Consider the following 23762-nt stretch of genomic DNA (forward strand, 5'->3'; position numbering starts at 1 on the left):
ACACACACACACGCGATATGATACAAGAAAAGCTATCTTTAAAAGAAAAGATTAACAAACTGGACTTCATCAAAATTCAAACATCTGCTCTGTGAAAGACACTGTTTAGAGACCAAAAAGGCCAGACACGGACTGGGAGGAAATAATTGCAAATAACATATCCAACAAATGACTGTTTCCAGAATACATAAAGAACTCTCAAAACTTGATAATAAGAAAACAAATAACCCAATAAAAAGGCAGGAAAATGATTTGGACAGACATTTCATCACAGAAGATGCACAATAGTGAACACATTAAAAATTATCCAACACCACTAGTTACTAGGAAAATGCAAATGGAAACCTGGAAGAGATACGGCTATACAATATTAGAGTGAAAAAAAAAAAAAAGACTGACTATACCAAGAGTTCATAAGACTGGAGAAGCTAGAAGTGTAATACATAATGGATAGGAATGTTAGATGTTACAACCACTTTGGAAAATAGCATTAGAATTTCTTTTAGAAAACTAATCAAACCATTATTTTATTAGCTATTTTCCCAATAGCAGAACAAGCACACATCTATGCAAAGACTTGGACATGAATACTCATAGAAGCTTCATCTGTAATTGCACAAATCTGGAAATACCTCAAATGTCCATCAACATGTGTAACCAATTCTGATACCGTGATGAATAACACTCAACAAGAAAAATGGCTGAGTGGTGGTGATGCACACGCCTTTAAACCCAGCACTCGAGAGTCAGAGGCAGGAGGATGTCTGTGAGTTCAAGGCCAGCCTGGTCTACAAAGTGAGTTTCAGGACAGCCAGGGCTACACAGAGAAAACCTGTCTTAAAATAATCAAACCACCGCCCCCCCCCCCCCGAAAAAAAAACTAAGGAAAATCAGCCAGTTCAGAATAAGTATACATATTGTATGGTTTAATTTACATAAGCTCTTGGAAATGAAAACAAATTTATAGTGACAGAAAGTCAGTCAGAGGTTGCCTGGGGGGATGAGTTACACAGGAGCCTGAGGAATGAATGTCAATGATATTGGATATGTTCAATATTTTGATTGTGGTGATGGCTGTGGGTGACAATTTATCATAGTGTTCACTTTGAACATGTGCAGTTTGTTATGTGCCAATTAGACCTTGGTTAAAAAAACTGAATTTTTTAAAAAGGGAAAATCCAGATGAAGTCTATATTATCATAACTATCATGTTGGGCACGATCTTGTCATCAGATCCCAAAGTATGAGAACCAAGGCAATCCCTGGAAGTTTGAGTGAAGAAATTCAGGACAAACAAAATGAGAACTAAACTGAACCACACAACCCACTGTGCCCCTAGAGGTTTGGCAAAGGAACTTGAGGCTGAGAAATGTTCTTAACATTTTAGGTTGTCAGAAAGGGCAGAAAGGACAACTGAGGTGGCTCTCATTGCAGTCCCAAATGACAGCCTTGGAGACAGACAAGTTTGGGTTTTTTTCCTCATCAAGTGCTGCATATGTCCTGTGGGCACCTAAAGCCCAACATGGCCTAAAATGAACTTATCCTGTCTCCAAGCTCATGGCACTGCCTTTATTTGATAACGTGAGGGCTGCTACCATCTCTACCAACACTCAGCAAATCAAAGCCTTTACACCTCCCCAGAATCCCACTCCAAATATCCCACTGTTCACAGCCATGATTGTGGACATCACTTTTCCTCTGGATAATGACCAGGTGACTCCTTTTAGCACTCTTACCCACTCCTCAGCAAGATTTCTTTACCTTGACTGCTCATTAAAATAAGTTGAGATGCTTATTAGAATAAGTTGAGATAATTAAATAATGTCAATGTTTGGGCTCCACTCCCAGATTTGGGGTGGGACAGAATATATTTTTTCCTAGGTAACTCTTTTTTTTATTTATTTTATTTTATTATTTTTTTTTGAGACAGGGTTTCTCTGTGTAGTTTTGGTGCCTGTCCTGGATCTCACTCTGTAGACCAGGCTGACCTTGAACTCGTAGAGATCCACCTGGCTCTGCCTCCCGAGTGCTGGGATTAAAGGCGTGTACCACCACCTCTGGCGGTAATTCATTTTTAAACATTATTTTATGTCTATGTGTGTTTGCCTGCACAATTGTCTGTATATCATAAATGTGCCTAGGCTTTGGATCCCCTGGAACTGGTGTTACAGATGGTTTCGAACCTATGTGAGTACTAGGAATTGAACCCAGGTTTCTTGAAGAACCACCGAGCCATCTTTCCAGCCCGCTCCCAGATAACCCGAATGTTCAGGTAGGGTTAAGGAACCATTGTTCTGAAGTGGTTCCAGTGTCTCAAGAGCTTTGAGCATGGGGAGGGGGTAATAAACTCTCACGGAGAACTGGACATGGTGGTGCCTGCCTGTAAACCCAGTACCTGGAAGGTGCTGGCAGGAGTATCAGAGGCTCAAGGTTATCCTTAAGATATATAGTTCATTTGGGGTCAGCCTGGGACACTCGAGACCCTGTTTTGCTTTGTTTTGCTTTAATCTCATTGAGCCTGTTCAAACAGATCATTGGGATAAGGCCCAAGAATTTACATCTTTAACAAATTTCCAGTTGATGATGCTGTTGGTTCAGGGCCCACATTCTGAGAAGCACTGCCCAGCTTCCAGAATAAAGTCTGCTCTCCGTGGCCTACCAAGCATTCACTCCCTGGTTCCCAGCTCTCCAATTTCATTTTCTATTGCTTCTTACATTACATCCTGTACTGAAGCTGCAATAAATCACTTCTGGTTTTTTCTCGTCAGCATGCCTTTGAAAATGCAAGGGCTCTTGCTTGGACTACAACCCCTCTTTTCCATCTTTCTAGGTAGCAAACATCCACTCTTTCTTTACAGCTAAGAGTATACAAATATCTTTCCCTCTGGGAAGCCTTCACTGTCTTTCTCTCCTGTAGGGCTGGCAGACTGCTTCCTAGGTGTCATATTGACATTGAACCCTTTTGTAGTTATAGTTATGATTATAGGAACTCTAATGAGGAAAGTGTATCCTTTCTGCTCCTCTGATTGTCAGGACCCACCATTGGACTTGACCCGGGATATGGGCTCAATAAATATTTCTGGATGGAGTGAGGTCAGCACCATCTCCTTACTGAACCTAGGGGTTGGGGGTTGAGAGTTCATGGAACCCAAAAGAGCTTGTTAAACCTTGGGATTCTGTGAAAGCACCAGAGTTCCTGGGACTGCTTGTTTCTGAAAACTGATGGGATCTGAGTGGACAAGTAGACAGCACCTTGACAATCAAATTCAAGTCACCAGATTGGCCAGCTTGACAATGGACTACAATAGTAGCAAGAAAGGAAAAGGCCTTCAGAGCAAGCTGAAGGTTGACCCTACATAGCAACTTCATTGTGATGGCAGAAGAGCCTGCCTGCTTGTTTGTCCACTGCTCTATCTTTGTGTCCCCAAGCCAGACTCTACCTGGATGTATAGGTACTCGAAAGCAGCAGGATCCCGACGCAGCAGCTCCACGGGGTCTTTGGGAAAGAAGCTGATTCGGAAGAGGCATTTCATTCCATGATAGTGTGTCCGCTGTACCACCTGAAACCCCAGGAGGAGAGGGTGGAGAAGAAACCATAGAATCAATGACTGGGAGGGGACAGGCAGCTTGGTGGCTTCTTAAAGTAGGTGTAGGGATGAGCTAGGCTGTTGTTTCCCACTTTTGTTTCTTTCATACCTGGCCAATTCATACTGAGCATGCCTCTCTCATCCTGGGTTTTACTCTCCCTGGTTTCAGTTACCCACAGACATCCTCAGCCCCAAATAGAAAATTCAAGAAATAAACAACTCATAACTTTTACTATAATATAGTTTTATAATTACCCTATTTTTATATTATTAATTTATCAATGAAGCTTTTTTCTTTTGAGACAGGACTCACTTTGTAGACCTGGTTGGCCTTGAACTCATAGAGATTCCCCCTTCCTCTGTTTCCTGAGTGCTAGGATTAAAGACGTGTGCCACCATGCCTGGCTGTGACTAGTATTTTTTAATCACTTTTTTAGGACATGGTCTCTATCAAGAATGAGGTCTATGCAGTAGCTCATGCATAATCCTAGTACTTGGGAGGCTGAGGCAGGAAGGTCATCACAAGTTTGAGAGTAGTCTGAGATCTATAGCAAGACCCCGTTGTTTCATTGCCCCTACAAAGAACTGAGTCTAAGTGCTAAGATGGGAGTGAGGGGTGAGGGGCCCTGAAAATGTATCAGATTCTTCTTGCAGACAGGCTTAGCATCTAACAGACTAATTGATGCTTAGAGAGTTCAAAGGAAGACTGAAAACCTCATTTAGAGATACAGATGAAACATGCTGGCAATACAATGGTAATTGTTGAAGCTGGAGATGGACACTAGGGTTTATCATATGATATTTCATATATATTGTGTATGTTTGAAAAATTTTCATAATAAAGACGTTTGAAATCCCATTTGGAACAAGAAGCCAATTTGACTCAGAGGACTATTCGTTGGCTAGAGTAGGAGGTGCCTCAGCTCTCTAAACAGATACCACCTTTCCTTTCCTACCTGGATTGTATTTGAGCTGAAATTTGAATCTCTCTTTCATAAAATATTGTCTTTTTTATGTGTATCTGATTTGTTTGTTTTGAGACAGGGTCTCACGTATCTAAGGCTGGCCTTGCACTCAAATTCGATGTTTAGTCAAGGATGACGTTATTTCTGATCCTCCTGCCTCTACCTCCAAGAGCTGGGATTATGGGTGCATAACACCATACCCAGTTTACCCAGCAATAGGGATCAGAAGGGTCTGATGCATGCAGGTCAAATACTCTACCAATGAGCTTCATCCCCAGCCTCGCTTCTTTGCTTTGTAGCCCAAACTACCGTAGTACTCTTTATGTAGCCCAGGCTGACCCCAAACTCCAGATCCTCCTGCCTCAGCTTGTCATATACTAGATTCCAGGAGTATGCTATCTTGATGGGCTGCTTTATGAGTTTTGTTTGGCTTCCATACACTTTCTAAAAGCTATTTTTTTCTAACTGTCCTTCTTCAGCTCTTTCCTACCCTACCAGGGAATGCCGATTGGCCCTGCTCACTTCTCTGATGTTTCCTGGTGGTTCAATATGGGTGAAATCCAATATAGCAATCTTAGATTTTAATGGTCTTTTCCCATATGGTGTGGCTAGGAGGATGAGATAGTTTGTCCTCCTCTGCTTTGGAAGATGATGGGGATGATGTGCTACCTATTCTTGACCCTACACAGTTCATTCCCAACTACTACTTGATTCTAGTTCTGACATTTTTGTATCACAGTCCTCATCAAAGAGGCCAAATTTCTTCTTAAGAAGCATTGGGATCTAGCCGGCAGTGTTTCCAGGAAACAGGAGAGTTGCCAATAGAGACCAAGACAAATGCCTTTGTTAGGTCACAAAGGGCATTGTCAAAGGTTCTCTAGAGATGGATAGTGAGCCCCTCAGGTAAGGCTGGGCTGTGGCTCAGAGGAATAGTGATGTACAAGTCCTTTGATTCCACTCACAGCAGTATACACACATACATACATACACAACGTACATAAACACATACACACATAGGCATATACATATACACATATACATACACATACACATTCATACATACACATACACACATATATACATACATATACACATATATACACAATAAATATACACATACACATGCACATACATACATACACACATATACACATACATATATACACATATACATACAGAATACATATAGACATACATATAGACATACACATGCATACACACACTCCACCTCAGGTTAGAATTGTGACTTCTGGGAGCTGGTTGACTACATCATGATGAATTTTCTAGTTGAGCAGTGTTTTGGGTGCTCTTCTCTAGCATTGGTTATACACAGCGACAAAGCCAGGCTAAAGGGTGACTTACATAAGCCAGGGGCTGCTTGTCTTGGAGAATCAGGAACTTGTGATTCTGTTCTGGCCCAATATACTCAAGGACAAGAGCAAAATGCTCAATGTACCTCAGGGAGAGACGGTCCTGTAAGGTCACCATCACATCCTGTAGAAGAAAAAGAGCCTTGAGAGGAGGCATCTTTTCTGACTCTGAGTTACTCAAAGTAATGAATACATGAGAAAATATTGGAAACCAAGCACAACAGTCCTGTGGAAAAGGCTTTGTGGTGGCCCAGATACTGAATTCTGGGACCAGTAAAGGGCCTCATGAGTGTTGCCCAGTGGCCTGGGCCCTGGGGGAACACCAAAGATTGAGGAGGTGAATGCGTGTGTCCCTGAATTTCCTCTGCTCAGACATATGGTGAATGGATGTTTCCCTCTTCCTTCTGTCACTTCCTCCCTCCCTCTTCCTACTCTCTCTCTCCCTCTATTAGATAAATCATTTCCTGAATGCTTATGGAGCTCAGGCACTCTGCTGGTTTTCTGCTCACCTCTCTTAAGTCAGAATGTCCATTTGGGTTTGTCTGTCAACTCTTAGGAATGAGCAAAAGCCAAAGCTACAGTTCTGTGATTAAGAAGTATACTATTTCTGGATTCATAATCTAAATCAAATGACTTGAGCTACTGGCAAAATGTTCATTTTTGGCCATAGCTAGCTTTTATAGACGATCAATTTAGCAACTTGAAAAAATATGTCCACAAAGAGGAACAATGCCACGTGTCTGGAGTACAGTCATAGATCTGACTACTTTTGGGCTCCGTCTGCTCTGCTGCCCTACTTTTAATACTAGGGTGTCTGACAGCATATTGGTGGGGGCTGCCCAAATGTCAGTTTTGAGGCGTCTGCCATCTATTTGCTGTGACTTCAGCATACACACTGCAGTGTGTACATTTACAAAGTCAGCATGTCTCAACCCCCAAAGGCCTGGGAGTTCAGAGCTCCCTGACAGACAGGGCTGCCAAAGTATCCCCTCTATGTGAGATGCTCAGTCATTTGGACAGAGGACTGCAAAGTGCTGGGTACTTGAGAGGGTTTCTTTGTGTTATTCATGTAGTCACAGAGGCTTGGGTGTTACTAGAACCCTGGCATAGATAGATAGATCTGGTTTTCTTTGCAGTTAAGTTACATTGATATTGTGGACAGCAAAGCCAGTGATTGTCAACTGGTGTTAAATGTGTAACTGCCACCATGCCAGACTGTCACTTTATCCAGGTACCTCTTTGCCACAAGTGACTTGGAAGCCTGTCAAAAATCTAACGAACAGCTGTGCACCTTTCCTAAAGTGCAGAGTGAGACTGAGTGTCAAAGGTTAGCACTGCCTGGATGCCACAATGGTAGTGGCAATGTGAGGTAGGGAGTGCCCTGAGCCTCTAAGAGGAAGAGAGGTTGGTCAGTGCTCTAGGGTACTGAGAAATCCACAATGAGTATATTAACCCATGAAGAGACACCAAGGAAGATTCTGGCATTGGGGTGACCTAGTTCTGTCTCAACATCTTTCATAGCCCAAGACCCTCCATAGCCAAGACCATGCCATAACTTCCTAAGAGTACACTTGGGTCTTCGGCTCCTTAGAGGTACCTAGCTTGGCCTAAGCTTTCCAAAGAAACTTTGGGTAGGAAAATTTAATCATTCAGGGACTGTTCTGTCTCCTGGAGGATGCTTAGCATCTCTGACTTTGAGATGCTAAATGCCAGTAGCATGACATAACATGGGATGACCCCAAAACACTCTTAGACATTCCTTAAACCAATATGATCTGTAAACTCCAGTAGAAAAACACTGGCAAGGCCATTCTGAACACTTGATCATTCCTCTGAATAAGAGTTTTCTAGCTGAGGGTAGTTTTTCCTCTCTCCTCTATTTCTTTCCCAAAGGGTCTCCTCTTGTAGCACAGGCTGGCCTTGAACTTGTAATTCTCTTGATTTAGCCTCCTGAGTACTAGGTTTACAGGCTTATGTCACTGTACCTGATGGGATTTTTTATTTATAGGGTCATCTTGGATCTTGCATGGGAACCACAGGACAGCTGTGGGCCAGGTAGGTTTCTTGGGCAGGTGTCATAACTGCCCAGATTGCTGGGCAGCATTGGTTGCATAAGAACATTCATTCCTGGGTTGGCATTCTCCTTCTGGCGAGAGTCCCGAAGAGTCAGGGATAGCTATTTCTGTCCTACTATAGAGTGAACCTCGGGGTAAACTGTATCACACTTCTACTCTTCAGGACTAAGGAATCACTAGAACTTTTGGACGCCTGGCTGAGCTGTTAAGAATCACAGTTCAGTAATTGCTCTTCCTGTGAAAAGAATAGCCAAAGGGCTGTGGCTGGACTTCTCAAATCTTGCTTCAGTGCCTAAGATTTGGTTGTTATTTAAAAAGCAAGACATGGCTAAGCTAATCTCCCAAGAGATGACATTTGTTTATTTCTGTGTGTAAACTTGCGTAGGTGTTATTGTATCAATATAAATCACTTTAGCTTTATAAATGGCTTAATGATCTTCACATTGCTTAGCTCCTAAGAGTCCTGAAGGACCCGGTGTAGCATGAACACAAAGTAGTTGACAAGCAGATGTGCATTCGTGTGTGTGTGTGTGTGTGTGTGTGTGTGTGTGTGTGTGTATGTGTCACACACACATTTTTACAACAATTAGCACACAGCTGGGTATGCAATTTTCTACTACCAGCCTCATCTGAGGATTATACATTTTCACAGCCTCACACTCCAGAGCACAGATCAAAGGCAATCTTGTTCCAGCAGTGAAGCCACTGTGTGCAATCTCAGAGGAACCCAAATGAACAGCTGCCCCAGGTGAGGGGATGCCTCGTGTACCTTAACAGTGGTCCGGCCATCAAATGTGAATGACTTGATCTGCCCATTTTCTAGGAAAACCTTCAGGACATTGGGGATGAGGAGGAGAGCTTCCTTCTTCATCATTTTCTGTGGACACACAGGAAAGGGGGGAAGGCAGAAGGGTTTGTAGAAAGGAAGGGCAAGAAGGTGAGGGAGGTAGGGAGATGAAGGGATATGAGAACAAAGAGACAGAGGAAAGACAAGATCAACAATAATGCTACATGCAGATCAGAACAAAATCCCCAGGAAAATGTTGAGCCATAGCCAAAGTCCACTTCTCCTTTTCTATCATGGTGTATTTGCATTCTACTGCAGTTTGAAGCTCTGTAGCGTTACACAGCACTGGATCAGTAGAGACCATTATACACAGCATGGATGGCTCATGAAGAGTCTTCTTTGGGACCACTTCACACACCCCAGTTTATCTCCAGATACTTCTTTTCCCACCAGGCCCTTCACAAGCCCATCTTTGCCTTTATTCTGCCATTCTCTGGTGCTCGGGATGGTGCCTAGAGCCTTGCCCATGCCAGGCAAGCACTCCACTGCTGAGCCACTTTGCTATCTCCTTAGGTCCCTTTTCTCTTTGACTTTTAGAGACAGGTTCTTACCATGTGCCCCAGCTAGTCTGTAACTCATCAAGTAGACCAGGCTGGCCAGGATCACAGAGATCCACCTGTCTCTGTCTCCCAAGTGCTGGGCTTAAAGGTGTGTGCCACCATGCCTAGTTCTTTAGATCCTTTTTGACCTGGACCCTGTCTGCCTCTCTGGATTCATGTCTTACCATTGCTAGAAGCTTTACTTCTTTCATGCCTCCATGTCTCTGACAATTCATTATTCCGGGACTGGCTTACTCCCTTCAGGGCTCCGAGTGTCTCTCTCCCTGAGATACTAAGTGCACATAGCACACACACAGACACACACAAATCATTCCCAAAACATCCCCAAAAGCTCTTTGAAAGTGGGCTTCACTGATCCCGATTCGGAACCACTGTCAGAGTCTGTGTCTGAACACCTGATAATTCCTTAGCAGAAGTTTTCTGGGCACAGGGTTTCATTTATAAATGGTGAATGTGAGTTTCTCACTTAACGGAAATTCAATTTAATAATGGTCATTCTCTCTGCCTTCCTCTTTCTCTCCCTGGCAAGCTCCTATTCAACCTTCAAAATCAAGCTCAAATAAGTGTTTTGTAAAGCTTTGGTCCAATATCATGAAATCTAATCTTCCCATGTTTTCCTATAGCAACTTTCATACTCCTTTCTCAGACACACACACACACACACACACACACACACACACACACACACACACACACACACACTTTTTGTGATAGGGTCTTCCTATGTTGCCCAGACTGGTCTCAAATTCACAACTCTCCCTTTTCTAACTCCAAAGTGCTAAGATTACAAATGTGCTACCATGCACAATATTTATTTATTTATTTATTTCCAAGACAGTGTCCTGTTATACAGCCCAGAGTAACTGGCTATGTAGCTTAGACTGGTTCCTTTTTTCTTTTTTTTCCCTCTGAGTACTAGGACTACAGACATATATCACCATACCTAGCATCCAACTATATTTAAAGAACATTTGTCATTTATAATCAAACAGTAAACTCAGAGCACAAAGATCACATCTAGTCATCTTTGTGGTGCCAACAATGAATAGCATGCCTGGCACATAGTTGGTGCTGAATAAGTGACTGCTAAATGAATGAACAATAGGTGCTTACTATATGCTTACTATGTGCCTACTTGAATGATTAAATTCACAAAGAGGATGCACACATTTCCTGGGTCCAGCAGCATCCATTCTATGGGTGCCTGTAGTATATAGATGGCCAGATTCTTTAACTAAGTGGCTGCCTTTATTGCATAATCAGCTCCTGCTGAGAACCCAAGGAGCTAAAGCAAAACTAGAGGCCCCAAGATGGGCCTGGTGGCATACATCATTAATCTAAGCAACTGAGAGGCAGAGGCAGGTGGGTCTCTGTGAGTTGGAGGTCAGCCGGGCATACATAGGGAGTTCTAGGACAGTCAGGGATACACACTGAGACTCTGTTTCAAAGAGAGTGAGGAGAGAGAGACAGAGAGAGACAGAGACAGAGAGAGTCTAACTTGCATTCTTGTTGCCAAGCCCTGGCTTGTCTGAATATTATGAATCTCAAACAAACTAACTGGTATAAGGCAGGTGACTTCTATGTAAGGCGAATTGAATTCTGAGTTTCGAATGAGATAGTTGGTATAGATTATCAGAGAAGGCAGAGGAGAACAGTTCAGATCCAGCCGCTGTTGTGGACAAAGTACCAAATAAGCAAGTCCTCCTGAGCTTGGGTGTGGCTGACAGTGGTGGGGAGCCAGGAGGCAAGTTTGAATGGGGTCAAACCAAGGAGGAAAGCCATGGATATCAGTTTGGAAAAGTGTGATGACGATGTCCAGGCCTTTCTGATTCTGAGATGCCCCACTCCTGCCTGGCCCCGAGGCCCAGCTCCCCAGGCTGATGACGCTCAGCGGTGGCAAGTTTTATTTAGCACACTGGGTTGGACTTAGATAATTACTTAATTGATTTTGCTTAAAAATAGAGTTGGCAAGGAACGCCCACAGGATTTATTTTTGTTCTGGCTGCTTAATAAAGCCTTGGAACACAAGGGGTAGGGGATGATGGGGCAGCCTGGAGTCACCTGGACTTGGACTCCCCAGGTCTTAGCAGACTGCTATGGTGCACACAGGCAGCAACCGTGAGGGTTGGAAGACGGATGTGTTTCTCCCCCTAGACAGAGTCTCAAGCCAAGCTTGGTACCTGTCTGAGAGAGAAGTCAACTCTGGATAGGTTCTAGCTGCCCTGGGGCAGTTGCTATTATGGTTGAATTGGAGATGGCTCTTCATTCTGCCTGTGGCCTAGCTGCAAGGTATGGAACTTGGAGAATGGAAAGGAGATGAAGGAAGAAAAGGAGAGAAGAGGTAGAGGAGGGCAGGAGTTCTTCACTGAGTGTCCTGGCCTTGACTGAAATTTTGAGATGGGATATGATACACCTGTTCATATTTTGCAAACTCAAGCTTATGCCCTCAGAATTTTCAACAGTTCAGAACACCAATGTCTCATCAGTGACTTGGACCTTGCAATCCATTTCACTTTGACCTATAGGTCAAATAGGGCTCAATCCTGTTCCCTCTCCTCGCTGATCATCAACCGTCAGGTCTCTTTAACTGCTTCTCTCGGGATTGACATGGATCCTGAGTGTTAACTAAACAAACCGTCTTCTGGTTGTCCTTTGAGCTTCCCAGTCTTCCTCACACAGGGATACAGAAAGGTGTGGCCTGGGCTTGAGGAAAAGAGGCGGGGAATAGAGGACAACACCTGTGTCCTCTCTCCTTTCTTCCAGGTGGCTCTACCTCTGAAAACTACAAAAACGCCCGGCATCCTGCTGATTTCTCTGCTCGTTCTGGGAGTGCCGTTATGTCTTTCCACAACTGCAGCTGTATCTTAGTACATACATGATCAAGCTTCCTGACAGCCCATCCCACCACTGCCTACAAAAGCACACCAGTGCCTGTTAGCTCCAGCTATCTCTACTCCCACTGGGGCATCACCAACATCTGCAGATTTCTGGGGGATGCTGGGCCAGAATTCATGACTGCTGCACACACCGACTTCTGCTCTCCACCTACCTGTTTTGCACATGCACATCTTGGGTTAGATGGCTCATTGCGTGCACACCCCACAAAATGGCAAGGAATCTGTGGGCTGGCCATGAATCCCTAGATTGGCAGCTGCGGGACATGGACTGGCCAACCTTAGCTGCTCTTTGAGATGATACTACACAGCAGAAGATTTGCTATAGTCCCAGTCTGGACCACTTGTCCACCCCTCACCCCCACCCCACCCCACTGAAAGATAGCTAGTGGCAGGGAGCAGGTATTCCTTTTGGATCCCTTCTGGTGTGTAGGAAAAACAGTCTGTATTATTTCTTGTAAGCGGCTACCCATCAGTGCAGTCTTCTCCAGTCAAGATGTGGAATTGCAGGGCCACTTAAATTTCAAGAGAGTTCAATTTCACCAGCCACTTGTTCTCTGGGTCTTCACAAAACCATCACTTCCTCTCTGCTTCTGCCAAGCAGCCAAAAGATGTTTATGGAACACTCGCCCTGAGTGTACGCTATTGTGCTATGGACAGAAATTTCTCTAAGCACCATGAAGATCCAGAGTGAATCAATATGTTGTTTTCCCTCCCTCCCAATCCTCTCTGGATGCCACACACTCTTCTCTCCTCAGTAACCACTCACTCAAAGCACCAGGATCCTTCTGCTCCAACTCCTTCATAAAGGCATCCACTGCCAGAAGGCCCTGATTGAGACCTCAATAGCCAGGTTGATTCTGGCCAAGGATAGAGGAGGGAAGCCAAAGCCATACTTACTGCATCTGTTTCTCCAACTGCCACCTGCTCAGAAAATCGGACTTTCACAGGATTGGACCTCAGCTTGGCCTTCTTTGCAGCACTGATGAAGGCAGATTTGGGGGACTGAAAAAAGAGCAAAGGGCTGGTGAGTACTCCATTCCTTTACTATTAGAGTTAAGATGTCTCAATACAACCAAGTGTGGTTGTACACACCTGTAATCCCAAGAACTCAAGAGGCTGAGCTTGCAGATTATGAGTTTGAGACCAGCCTGAACCACAATTGTGAGACATTGTCTCAAAAACAAAATGTCCAAGTACAGAGATATTTTGCCTTAATGATCCATGCCTCAATAGAGAAGTATTGATTGCCTATTAAGTGCAAGGCAATGTGCTATAAGGCAATGTGCTAATTGTCTCCCTGTATGATTGGTGTGTTGTGTAAAAGCTGGGCATGAATTGAATTTGGATAAACTGAATCCCATACGAATACTCTAAGCCTAAGGAGGTTTGCAGAAAAAATTCTTCAGTAATAATATACATTGAATTTTACATATTCAGTTTTCTTAATATGAGATCAGCTTAAATGGTATTGTGTGTGAATACACACTTCCCAGAGGACTTACAGAAATAATCTTATTCATCTCATAGATACACCCCTAGAACAGAGACTTATAACAAATATTTTTGAGATCTGAGAGAGAAGAAACCCAGCTCTCCAAAATGACTCACCCACACTTTCTGAACTATTCAGGAAGAGAGATATGTGCGATTTAGCTCAGTGCCCCTGGCTTTCTACTTCTAAACGCTGCATCACTTTGTTTACTCAATTCTGCATGAAATGCCCAAAGAATCAGTCAGGCTCTCTTATTCTTGAAAACTTTCCCAAAACTCAGCAGGAAGCATGATTAGCAAACATTGTAAACCACAGTCATCCCTTGTTACCCACAGCTTTGCATCCTTGCATCTCAACCGAGCACATATTAAAAATACATGAAACAACACCATCACCACCAAACCCTCTGTACTGAACACATACAGATATTTTTCTTGCCTTCATTCCCTAAACAATCCAGTGTAACAACTATTTACATAGCATTTACTGTGTATTCAGAATCCCCAAGTCATCTAGAGATGATTTGAAGTATATTGGATGGTATAGGTAGGTTCCATGCAAATACTATGCCATTATATATACGTATAAAGGACTTGAGTATCCATGATTTACATATCTATGGGGATGTCCTGAACCCAATCCCCTGTGGAGACCACCTCCCTTCAGGATTCTAGTCTTCTGCTGAGCTGCAGGCAGCCTAGCAACCAGGAAATGCAAGAGTCATGCTGAAGGGCAATCTTATGTCTTTAGGGATATTTATTTATTCATTTGATTAATTAAAGGGCAGCTGTCATTTGCCTGTCAATGTTCTAGATGATGAGGGATACAGGAGTAAGTAAGACTGACCGAATTCCATGGCCTTGTGGTTTTATGGTGTGTCTGTTCTATCAGGGACAAAGAGATAATTAAAACAAAAACTTTTTTTTTAGAGATAGGGCTCACTATATATATATATATATTCCAGGCTGGCTTTGAACTTGTGATGCTCTTGTCTTTGCCTCCTAAGTGCTAGGATTACAAATGTGTAGAGCTATGTCTGGCTAATAAATATATTTTATGTAACACATAACTATGGTAGTTCTTTCTGCAATTTTATGTTTTGCTCTTTTTTTTCTTTTGATACAGTGTGTCATGGAAGCTAGACAGGCCTTGAACTCACTACGTAGTCAAGGATGACCTTGGAGTTCTGGTCCTCCTAACACCAGTATCCAAGTTCTGGGATTATAGGCATGTGCCATCATGCCCAGCTTTCAGTTTTATCTGTGATTATAGTGACTGATTATTAACTTCAGTTCAAAAATATAACATGGGAAATTCCAGAAACAATTAACCCATTTAAAATAAATTTTTGTTAATGTTAAAATTGTTCTCTATCTTTCTTTCTCCCCTGCCCTGTTTTTTGAGACAGTTTCTTTGTGTAGCCCTGGCTGTTCTGGAGCTAGCTCTGTAGACCAGGCTGGCCTTGAAGGCAGAGATCAGTCTGCCTCTGCATTCTGAGTGCTGGAATTAAAGGCATGTGCCACACCTCTCTCTTAATTGTTTTGTTTCATATATATATATATATATATATTTCAGTTCTGTGCATGTTACAGGCATCCACTTGGGGGCTTGGAATAGCCTTGCAGCTAAGGGGTGGCTGTGGTATGAAAAAAGAATAAAGCAGGCATAAAGGACTACACAAGAGAATGGCAAGGGCGGGCATAGTAGAATTGATTGCTATTTTCACAGTTTTGAAACCTCCAATCGCGTTATTCTTAACTTTGCACTAGAGCTATACCAATGTATTCTACCTGCCACTTGGGACTCTGAACAGCATCTCCCCGTCCTCCCCTTTGGCCCCCAGCTCTTGGTTACCACTGTTCTACTCTGTGTCTGTGACTCTCCTATTTTTGTTTTTCATGTATCAATGAGATCATAAGGTCTTTATTTTTCTGTGCCTGGCTTAGTTCATGTAACACAATGTCCTCCAGGTTCATCCATGTAACAAACAACAGAATTCGCTTTTGATTCCCCTTGCAATATAGAAAGATTGCACCCAGAGCCTCCAGACAGTTTCCTTCCTTTAGAATCAGGATAATATTCTGTCATATATATGTACCACAATGCATTTGCCTTTTCCTCTGTCTACAGACACTTAGATTGGCTCCATATCTTGAGGACTGTGAACAGTTCTAAGGGGAACATGAATGTGAGTATCTCCTCGAGGCATTGGTTTCAATTCCTTTGGGAACATATGTATTGGATACAAACACACATGTACACATACACAAACACATTCTAGGGGAGGGGGAAGTATTTTACATCTTATGGTTATGGAAGAACTATCTGCAAAGGTGACATTTGTCAGAGACCCAAAGGAAACAAGGCAGAGATGCTATGAGGCTACCAGGAGAGAGAGGCTGCTTACGAAAAATAATAGTGAAGCCCCTGAGGTGGGCATAGGATTGAGGTGGACAGGGATCCCTGTAACTGGAATACAGTTCTGGAATGGGGACCAGAGGGGACATGCTCTAAGAGGCAGCTGAAAGCCGAGTCATGTAGGACCTTGTAAGTCATGGTGAGAACTCTGGATTTCATTCTACTGGTGAGTTTTAAGTAGATGGGGTTTGATGTATGTGTATGCCTCTGGCTGCTGTGAAGAAAGTGGAGTATAGGAGGTTAATGGTAAGACCAGTTAGGTGTGGCTAAATGCAGTATTTGTTATTGCAGTGAGACACTTCAAATGTAATGTTGGCATGGGCTAGGATGACAGGAATGAAAATGATCAAAGTGAGTCTATTCTGGACATATTTCGAAGACTGAACCAAGATCATACATTGATGGGTTAGATATGGGGAGCGAGAAAGAGAGAAGTCCATAGGAAGAGCAGGGTTGTCATTTACTGAGATGAGGACTGAGGGATAGATCAGGTTCGGGGCCACTTTAAATACCTCTTCCATGGGCCTTGCCATAAAGACTGTGAGTCTTTCCATCAGGGATTCCTTTGTATTAAACCCCAAAGGTCCACGCCAGCTGTACATTAAGGCAGTACATTAAGCTATTATATGCCATTTACACCGTGGCTAGGATTCCTTTACCAGAGCAGCCACAGGAGGGCTGAGTCCTAAGAACAAGGCACATCAGAAACAAACTGTCCTCATCATGTCAGCTTTGGGCCTAGCTATGTTCAATAGGGTCAACAATCACATCTCCCACAGAGCACAGATCATAAAAATTCACTTCTTCTACCTGAGTCCAGCGGGAACTCCAGCAGTGGGTCTTGGTTCTGGCCACACAGAAGAAATGCTTGGAGGAGGTTTGAAAAGCCTCCAAGGTCCAGACCCCACCCCAGGCCAATTACATAGGTTAGAGCCAGAACATCAGTGTGTGTGTGTGTGTGTGTGTGTGTGTGTGTGTGTGTGTGTGGTGTGTTTTGAGACAGGGTCTCCTGTTCAATTTTTTTAAACCTGCAGCCAAGGAATATCACAGTTCTCATCCTGAGGCATGGGGGTGAGGGGCAATTTGCTGGCAGCAGACAATAGAAAATCCAGGCTGGAGACGGATGCCGAAAGCGATTACAGTGGTGATTGTTCATGAGATCAATGTCTTTGTATGTTCCACATCTGGGTGCTTAAATCCTGGGTGTGTGTGTGGGGGGGGGGGTGAGGGGCTTCAGACAGAGACAGAAGCAAAGGGGATGGACCAGATCAATCTGCAGGCCTCTCTGTTTGGACAACTCGGTTTGATGCAATTTTCAGTCGCCTCTTTTTCACTAAGATGCCACAAGTGCAAACCTAGTGGACTCTTTGTTTGACCTGCTAGCCGCCCGTCCACCTCCCTTCTCTGAAATCACATGCTGTCAGTTTTTTTTTTTTTTTTTTTTTTTGGTTTTTCGAGACAGGGTTTCTCTGTGTAGCTTTGTGCCTTTCCTGGAACTCACTTGGTAGCCCAGGCTGGCCTCGAACTCACAGAGATCCGCCTGCCTCTGCCTCCCGAGTGCTGGGATTAAAGGCGTGCGCCACCACCACCCGGCTATGCTGTCAGTTTTCTCCATGTCAGTTTTCACAGAGTGGAGCAAGGCATCTCAGGGAGCTGAGTGGGCCACACAGCCCACCATCCAGTTTTGCATGAGAAACAGAAGTGCAGAGAAAGGAGGATGGGGCTGCCTCAGTATATCCAAAGAAGCAGAACTCCAATTTCCTGAACCCTGATTAGTCCTCTTTGCAGCGGGCTGACATTTCTGTCGCAGATTCTGGGTCTACCTTTGTCCTGTGCAATAGATTTGAACAAGGAACATGCTGTTTTATGTATACACACATTTGGAGAGGCCAACAGTGTTGCTGTTCCTATGAAAATCTAAATTACAACCAGTCCTAGGAACGCTGATACCACCGCGTGGACGAAAACTCAGGTATTTACAGGAGCAAACCCACAAAGGAAGCAGAATTGCCGGCGTTTTCAGGGATGAGAATCAGTTCGCTGTGTCTGTTTCAGAGCTATTTTCAGCTTGTTTATGCCTCATTCCTCATTGACCCTTGTCGTCTTGGTCTCGAAGACTCCGTCCTATTCTCAGTCTTCAGTCTCGGTTGCTGATGGTGACTCACTCATTGCCAGCTGCTCTCTGCTAGATATCAGAGTCATGTCTAGCCTGATGCTTAGATACAGGTGAAGTCTGACATCCAGAGGGACACAAAGTGGCTCATAAAGGTCTTCCCGTCCCCCATCATCTGCTCAGCTGTGGGGCCTAAAGTTTGTAATACTTTGACTTACAATACTGAAACATGCAAACCAATGCTTTAGGGCCCAGGGGGTGACAGGCCCGCCTGGGCCAAACCTTGTCCACTACATGTTCTTATAAATAAATTTTGATTGGAACAAAGTCATGATCTTCATTTAGGTATCACCTGTGGCTGCTTTGGGGTTAGTGTGTTTATTTTATAAATACTAAAATATTTACTATATTGTTCTTTACAAACATGTTCACCCCTTTACTAACATTAGCATGTACTAACCCACTCTTTCTAAAACTTACCCAATAATAAGAACCACCAAAGAATGGTTATTAAAATACAAAAGCCCAGGCCCAGGCCCGATACCCCTTAGACATCAGAATCCCTCGGAGAGGGGGGCCCAAGAAGCCAAACTGGTGAAGATGTCCTAACCCATTAAGCATAGATTAATTGAGTACCTTAAAGATGAAACATCTGAGCTCTTCACTGACCCGATTTCTCCTCCCAGCATCTGGGAGTCTAATTTTGCACCAAGCACCCTTTCTGGCTAAGATGAATTTTGGCTTGAAACACGGGACTAGAATTGCTAAGTACCTCTGGGGCCACTGCAAGCCCCTCGAAGCAAATATGAAACCAGAAGCTAGGTGGAATAAGGAATTGAAGAGAGAGCCTGCCTCTCCCTCAGGGCTGAATTCAGCAGCTGCTGATTCTCTGAGCATTTTTTAATTTGGTGGCTCTATTAGCACAGATTTCAGGGTTGTGATCACTCATATTTTGGTCGAAGTCAAGTATATAGGGCCAAATGTTAATATTTCATGGCAAGATAGGGCTCCAGTTTTGTAAATTTTTATTTTGATGCATAGTAGTAATGCATATTTAGGAGTGAGATGTGATATTTTGATGCATGTATACATGTAGAATGATCAGATCAGAGTAACCAGCACTTCAAACTCTTTGTCATTTCTTTTGGTAAAACCTTCCCAATCATCTACGGCAGTGTTTTGAAATATAAAACATTATTAACTACAGTCACTTTGTGCAATAGAATGCCAGAACTCATTACTTCTATGTGACTGCAGAATCCAACATGGTTGCTGTCATAGAAGTATAGAGGAAAATAGTGGTTACCAGAGGCTCAGGGGGGAGGGGAATTGAGAGCAGTGGGTCAAAGGCTACATTTTGATTCCTGCAAGATGGAGCTCCAATTCTCTCCTGAAGCTTAGTGGTTTCCTGATTGGCTTTTCTGCTGGCTCATTGTCTTTGACACCTGAGCCTACTTACAATCAATTCCCATAGCAACCACTGTGAGCTTCTAGGATAAAGGAAGGCTATCCAGGTTATACCAGATGGAAACCAGGATGGCTGCCTTTCAGCACTCAGGACTGCCTAGTGATGGATAGCCTCTCCTGACTTGCAAGCTTCCCTATATTTTACCTAGCCTCATTCCTCACCTACTTCCCACATCCCCACTGGTTGTATTTGGTGATTCTGCTCAGCTCCCTGCACACAGTGGGCTTGTTTCCACTTCTAGGACCACTTCACACCACCTCCTCCTTATTCCTACCTTTTGGGGATCCCAATATTCCTTTTGACCAGCTAAACACTATCCCTTCATTAAAACCTAGTTCCAGCAGAGTGTGGTGACGCACACCTGTAATTCCAGCACTTAGGAGGCTAAGGCAGGAAGGTGAGCAGTGAGTTTGAGGCCAGCCTGTGCTACATAGTAAGACTATAATCTCAGAAACAAAACAAAAACCTGAAAAAATAAAACAAAGCAACAACAATAAAATAGTTCCAATTCTTTGATCTGGATTCTTCTTCAGGTCTGCCATTTACTTTCCTGATTTTCCTTCAATAATTTGGTTAATCCACACTGCCATAGTTTATCTGCTCAATCAGGTTATAAGAGATAGGATTTAGCATCCCTGTCTCTTCTAGCACCAAACACATGGTAGACTCAGCATAAAAGATATTGGTTTGATTGCTATAATTAATAATGAATTAGTTCATGAATCCAGAAAGTATGATTTGGGTGCTCACCATCTGCCTAGAACCATATCTCAAAAACATGGGACTAGAATTGCTAAGTACCCCCAAATGCTCTGTGGAAAACCATTTCTATAGTCATTTTCATTATTCTGAGCTTTTTCTAGGAAGATGGCCCTAAGCAGAAGGGATTCTGGCTTTTTGGGTTGTTCCCATTTGGCCCTCCTTTGGAGGGAAGTATCTTTATTTGCTTTATCAAGGTTATTTGAGGTCACAACTTTATTTAAAATTCAACATTTGTTGAGGACATGTCATGTGATTAAAGTCTACAGATATGATGATTAATAAACAGTCACAGGAAGATAGTTGGTCATCAAAAGATTAAAGAAAGCCTTAATATGTGGATATTTATATATATAGGATAGGTGGAGGTGTGGTGAACTCTGAAATTACTTCCTACAATGATCTGCTGTAGTATAATTTATTCTATTAAGAGGAAAATGTCAAATGAAAGAGACTAGAATCATTTGGGGGAGCCTTTTCAAAAGTCCAATACCAAGGTCCCATCCCCAGAGCCTGTAATTCAATTAGGCTGGGCTAAAACTTGAATGTAAATGGTTTTAAGAACTTCTTTGATGGTTCTGATGAATAGTCAGAGCCAAGAACCATTACCAGGCGCCAAATGAAGGAGCAAGCATTAGACCATTATCAACCAGAGCAGGGAGGAGCCTTAGAGATTATCTGGTCCAGTGTTTCCTAAATCCCACTGATCACCAGAATCACTTATGGGATGTCATTACAAATATTGAATTGTCTGTCACATCCTAGACCTATCAGTGAGCTGTCTTCTCAAAGATTTGGTACCCAAACATTAACATGGCAAGATTCCATTAAGAGGCAGTAGTTTCCTTGCACCTCTAAAATGCTAAGTGCCTGCTTGATATGGGGGTATAATATTGAGTGTATACTGGGACTGGGGTCTTCAAGAAATTTTCACTATAGCTTGAGAGAGAAGATTCTCTTAGTTGAATATTGTCAAGACAGTTCTATACAACTGTGAACACTGACTTAGTGCATGGTGAACAGTTGCTCCAATATTTCACATAGACTACAATCTTAAATCCTGAAAAGAACTCATCCTTGTAGACTCTATTTTCTTTATTTCAGGAGGAGAAATTGAGAATCATGACTGTTAAGTGTCTTACTTGAGGCCACTTCACTTACAAGTTCCAGACTCAGGACTGGACCTCTGATAAGTAGCCCTTGTACTCCGGAGAAGCATTTCTCACTCTGCATTACATCCTACTGTCTTTATCCCTTAGCAATCTCTTTCTCACACTCTCTTTCAGTCTGTCTCTCTTCCCACCTCAGGTAGCCCACACTGGCCTAGAACTTCCTAGCTAAGGATAACCTCAAATTCACAGTGATCATACTACACCACCTGTGTACGTGCCTACCTACATCTACGCTCCCAGGATTTGGAGAGAACAAAGCCAGGAACTGGAATGTGAGCTACTGAGGGCAGGAGGTGTGGCTGTTCTATGAACAGCTATATTCCAAGCCTATGTAAATGGCCAGAATATCAGGCATTTGATAAATACTCCATGAATGAGTGAATGAGTAAGAAGCCCTCATTATGTTTAGTCAGGCAATTCTGTTTGAAAGATAGGCACAATGAGCCAGGTTTTAAAGGGAATGAACATTATTAGACGAGAACTCAAGTAACACAAAGAGAAGAATCAGAAGGCCAATAAGAACTAAAAAATGCCCAAGGAGGAAAAGGAAAACAACCTGGCCATCACAAAGGGAGGGGCCTGGAGGTAGAGAAGCTGTGGCATCAGATATGGGTGGAATGGGAGGGAGGAAGGTTAGGATAGATATGGGGAAAATGTTAGATTCTCATTCTGCATATCAGTCTGGTAATTTGAGTTTAGGTTTCTTTAGATGACTGGAACCTGGGCTTCCTTCCTCCAACCAGTATTTATTAATACTTCTGTGCCAGATGCTGTTCCAGGTGTTTGGGATAGAGCAGTAAGAAAACATAGTCTCCAGCCTTTCAAGGTGACATTCTAATGAGGGATATAGATAATAAACATATTAACATACTGTTTCAAGGGAATGTAAGATGATAAAGCCACTCTGGAAAAACAATCTGGCAGTTATTTGAACTAAACCCACACTTACTATATGACCTAGCAATCACACTCTTGAGCATTTATCCCAGAGGAATGAGTTCTTATGCTCACAAGAAACACAAATGTTTATAGCAGCTTTATTCATAATAGCCCCAAATTAGATGCAACCCAGAGGCCCTTCAATGGTGAATGATTAACTAAACTCGTAGATTCACACCATGGGATACTATTCTACAATAAAGGCAACAAAATATTGCTACACACAATTTGAATGAATCTCAAGGGCAATATGCTGAGTGAAACAAAGCTAAGTCCCAATGGTTCCATGTGATACTATGCCATATTGTTCCATTTTCATAGTATTGTTGAAATAATACAGAAATGGGGAACAGATTAGTAGTTAACAGGGATTTCAGATAGAGTGGGAGGAGAGGGTGTGTCTATATAAGGGTACCATAAGTGATCTTTTTTTGTGGTAGATTTTTCCACAAAAATCTGTCTTTTGATTGTATTGTTGTATGCACACCATTGATAAATTCACACGAAACCATGTATATGTATAGGATCAGGGCTATAATCCTGAAAAAAAGGTATGTGTGTTTATTCTTTTTGAAGCAGGGTCTTGCTATGTAGCTTATGGATGATGACTATTATTGGCTGTTAACTTGACTACATCTGGAATGAACTAAAACCCAAGAGACTGATTACACCTGTGAGGGATTTTTTCTTAATTAAACCATTTCAAGTGGGAAGACCCACTTTTAACATGGATCTTTTCGGATGACAAGGTACAGTTTTATTCTAGATATTTTGAGGCAGGAAGACCTTTAATCTGGGCCACACCTTCTGCTGGCAGCCTGTATAAAGGACATGGAAGAAGGAAGCTTGCTCTCTTTGCCTGCTTGTTCTCACCTTGCTAGTAAGTCCATTCCTTTATTGGCACTGGAGCCTACTTTGAGACAGCATATACCGAAGAGCAGATGAGACATCCAGCCTTGTGGACTGAACTGAAGCTCTGTTCTATATGTTCTGGTCCTCTAGAGAACCCTGACTAATACGTCATTCTGCTTTCCTGTCACTCAAAATTTCTTGCCTCAACTTTTGAAGTGCTGGGATTACAGGCATGAGCCATTGCTCTG

The 23762-nt window shown here is 42.9% G+C and overlaps 1 protein-coding gene and 1 long non-coding RNA gene across 2 annotated transcripts in view; one reads left to right on the forward strand and one right to left on the reverse strand.

Annotated features, from left to right (window-relative positions):
- Window positions 1-23762, reverse strand: part of Frmpd3 (FERM and PDZ domain containing 3) — a 150455-nt gene that overhangs the window by 40513 nt on the left and 86180 nt on the right. The window contains exons 5-8 of the mRNA XM_076562986.1: window positions 13199-13303; window positions 8767-8874; window positions 5915-6046; window positions 3441-3560 (exon numbers count right to left, since the gene is read on the reverse strand). Of these exons, the coding sequence (XP_076419101.1) occupies window positions 3441-3560; window positions 5915-6046; window positions 8767-8874; window positions 13199-13303 (465 nt within the window). The remainder of the gene's footprint in view (window positions 1-3440; window positions 3561-5914; window positions 6047-8766; window positions 8875-13198; window positions 13304-23762) is intronic.
- LOC121825661 (uncharacterized) lies at window positions 13199-15156 on the forward strand. Its single transcript, XR_006068012.2, has 2 exons — window positions 13199-13325; window positions 14919-15156. It is a non-coding gene; the product is annotated as an uncharacterized LOC121825661 (long non-coding RNA).

Source organism: Peromyscus maniculatus, chromosome X, assembly GCF_049852395.1.
Source record: "Peromyscus maniculatus bairdii isolate BWxNUB_F1_BW_parent chromosome X, HU_Pman_BW_mat_3.1, whole genome shotgun sequence".
NCBI lineage: Eukaryota > Metazoa > Chordata > Mammalia > Rodentia > Cricetidae > Peromyscus > Peromyscus maniculatus.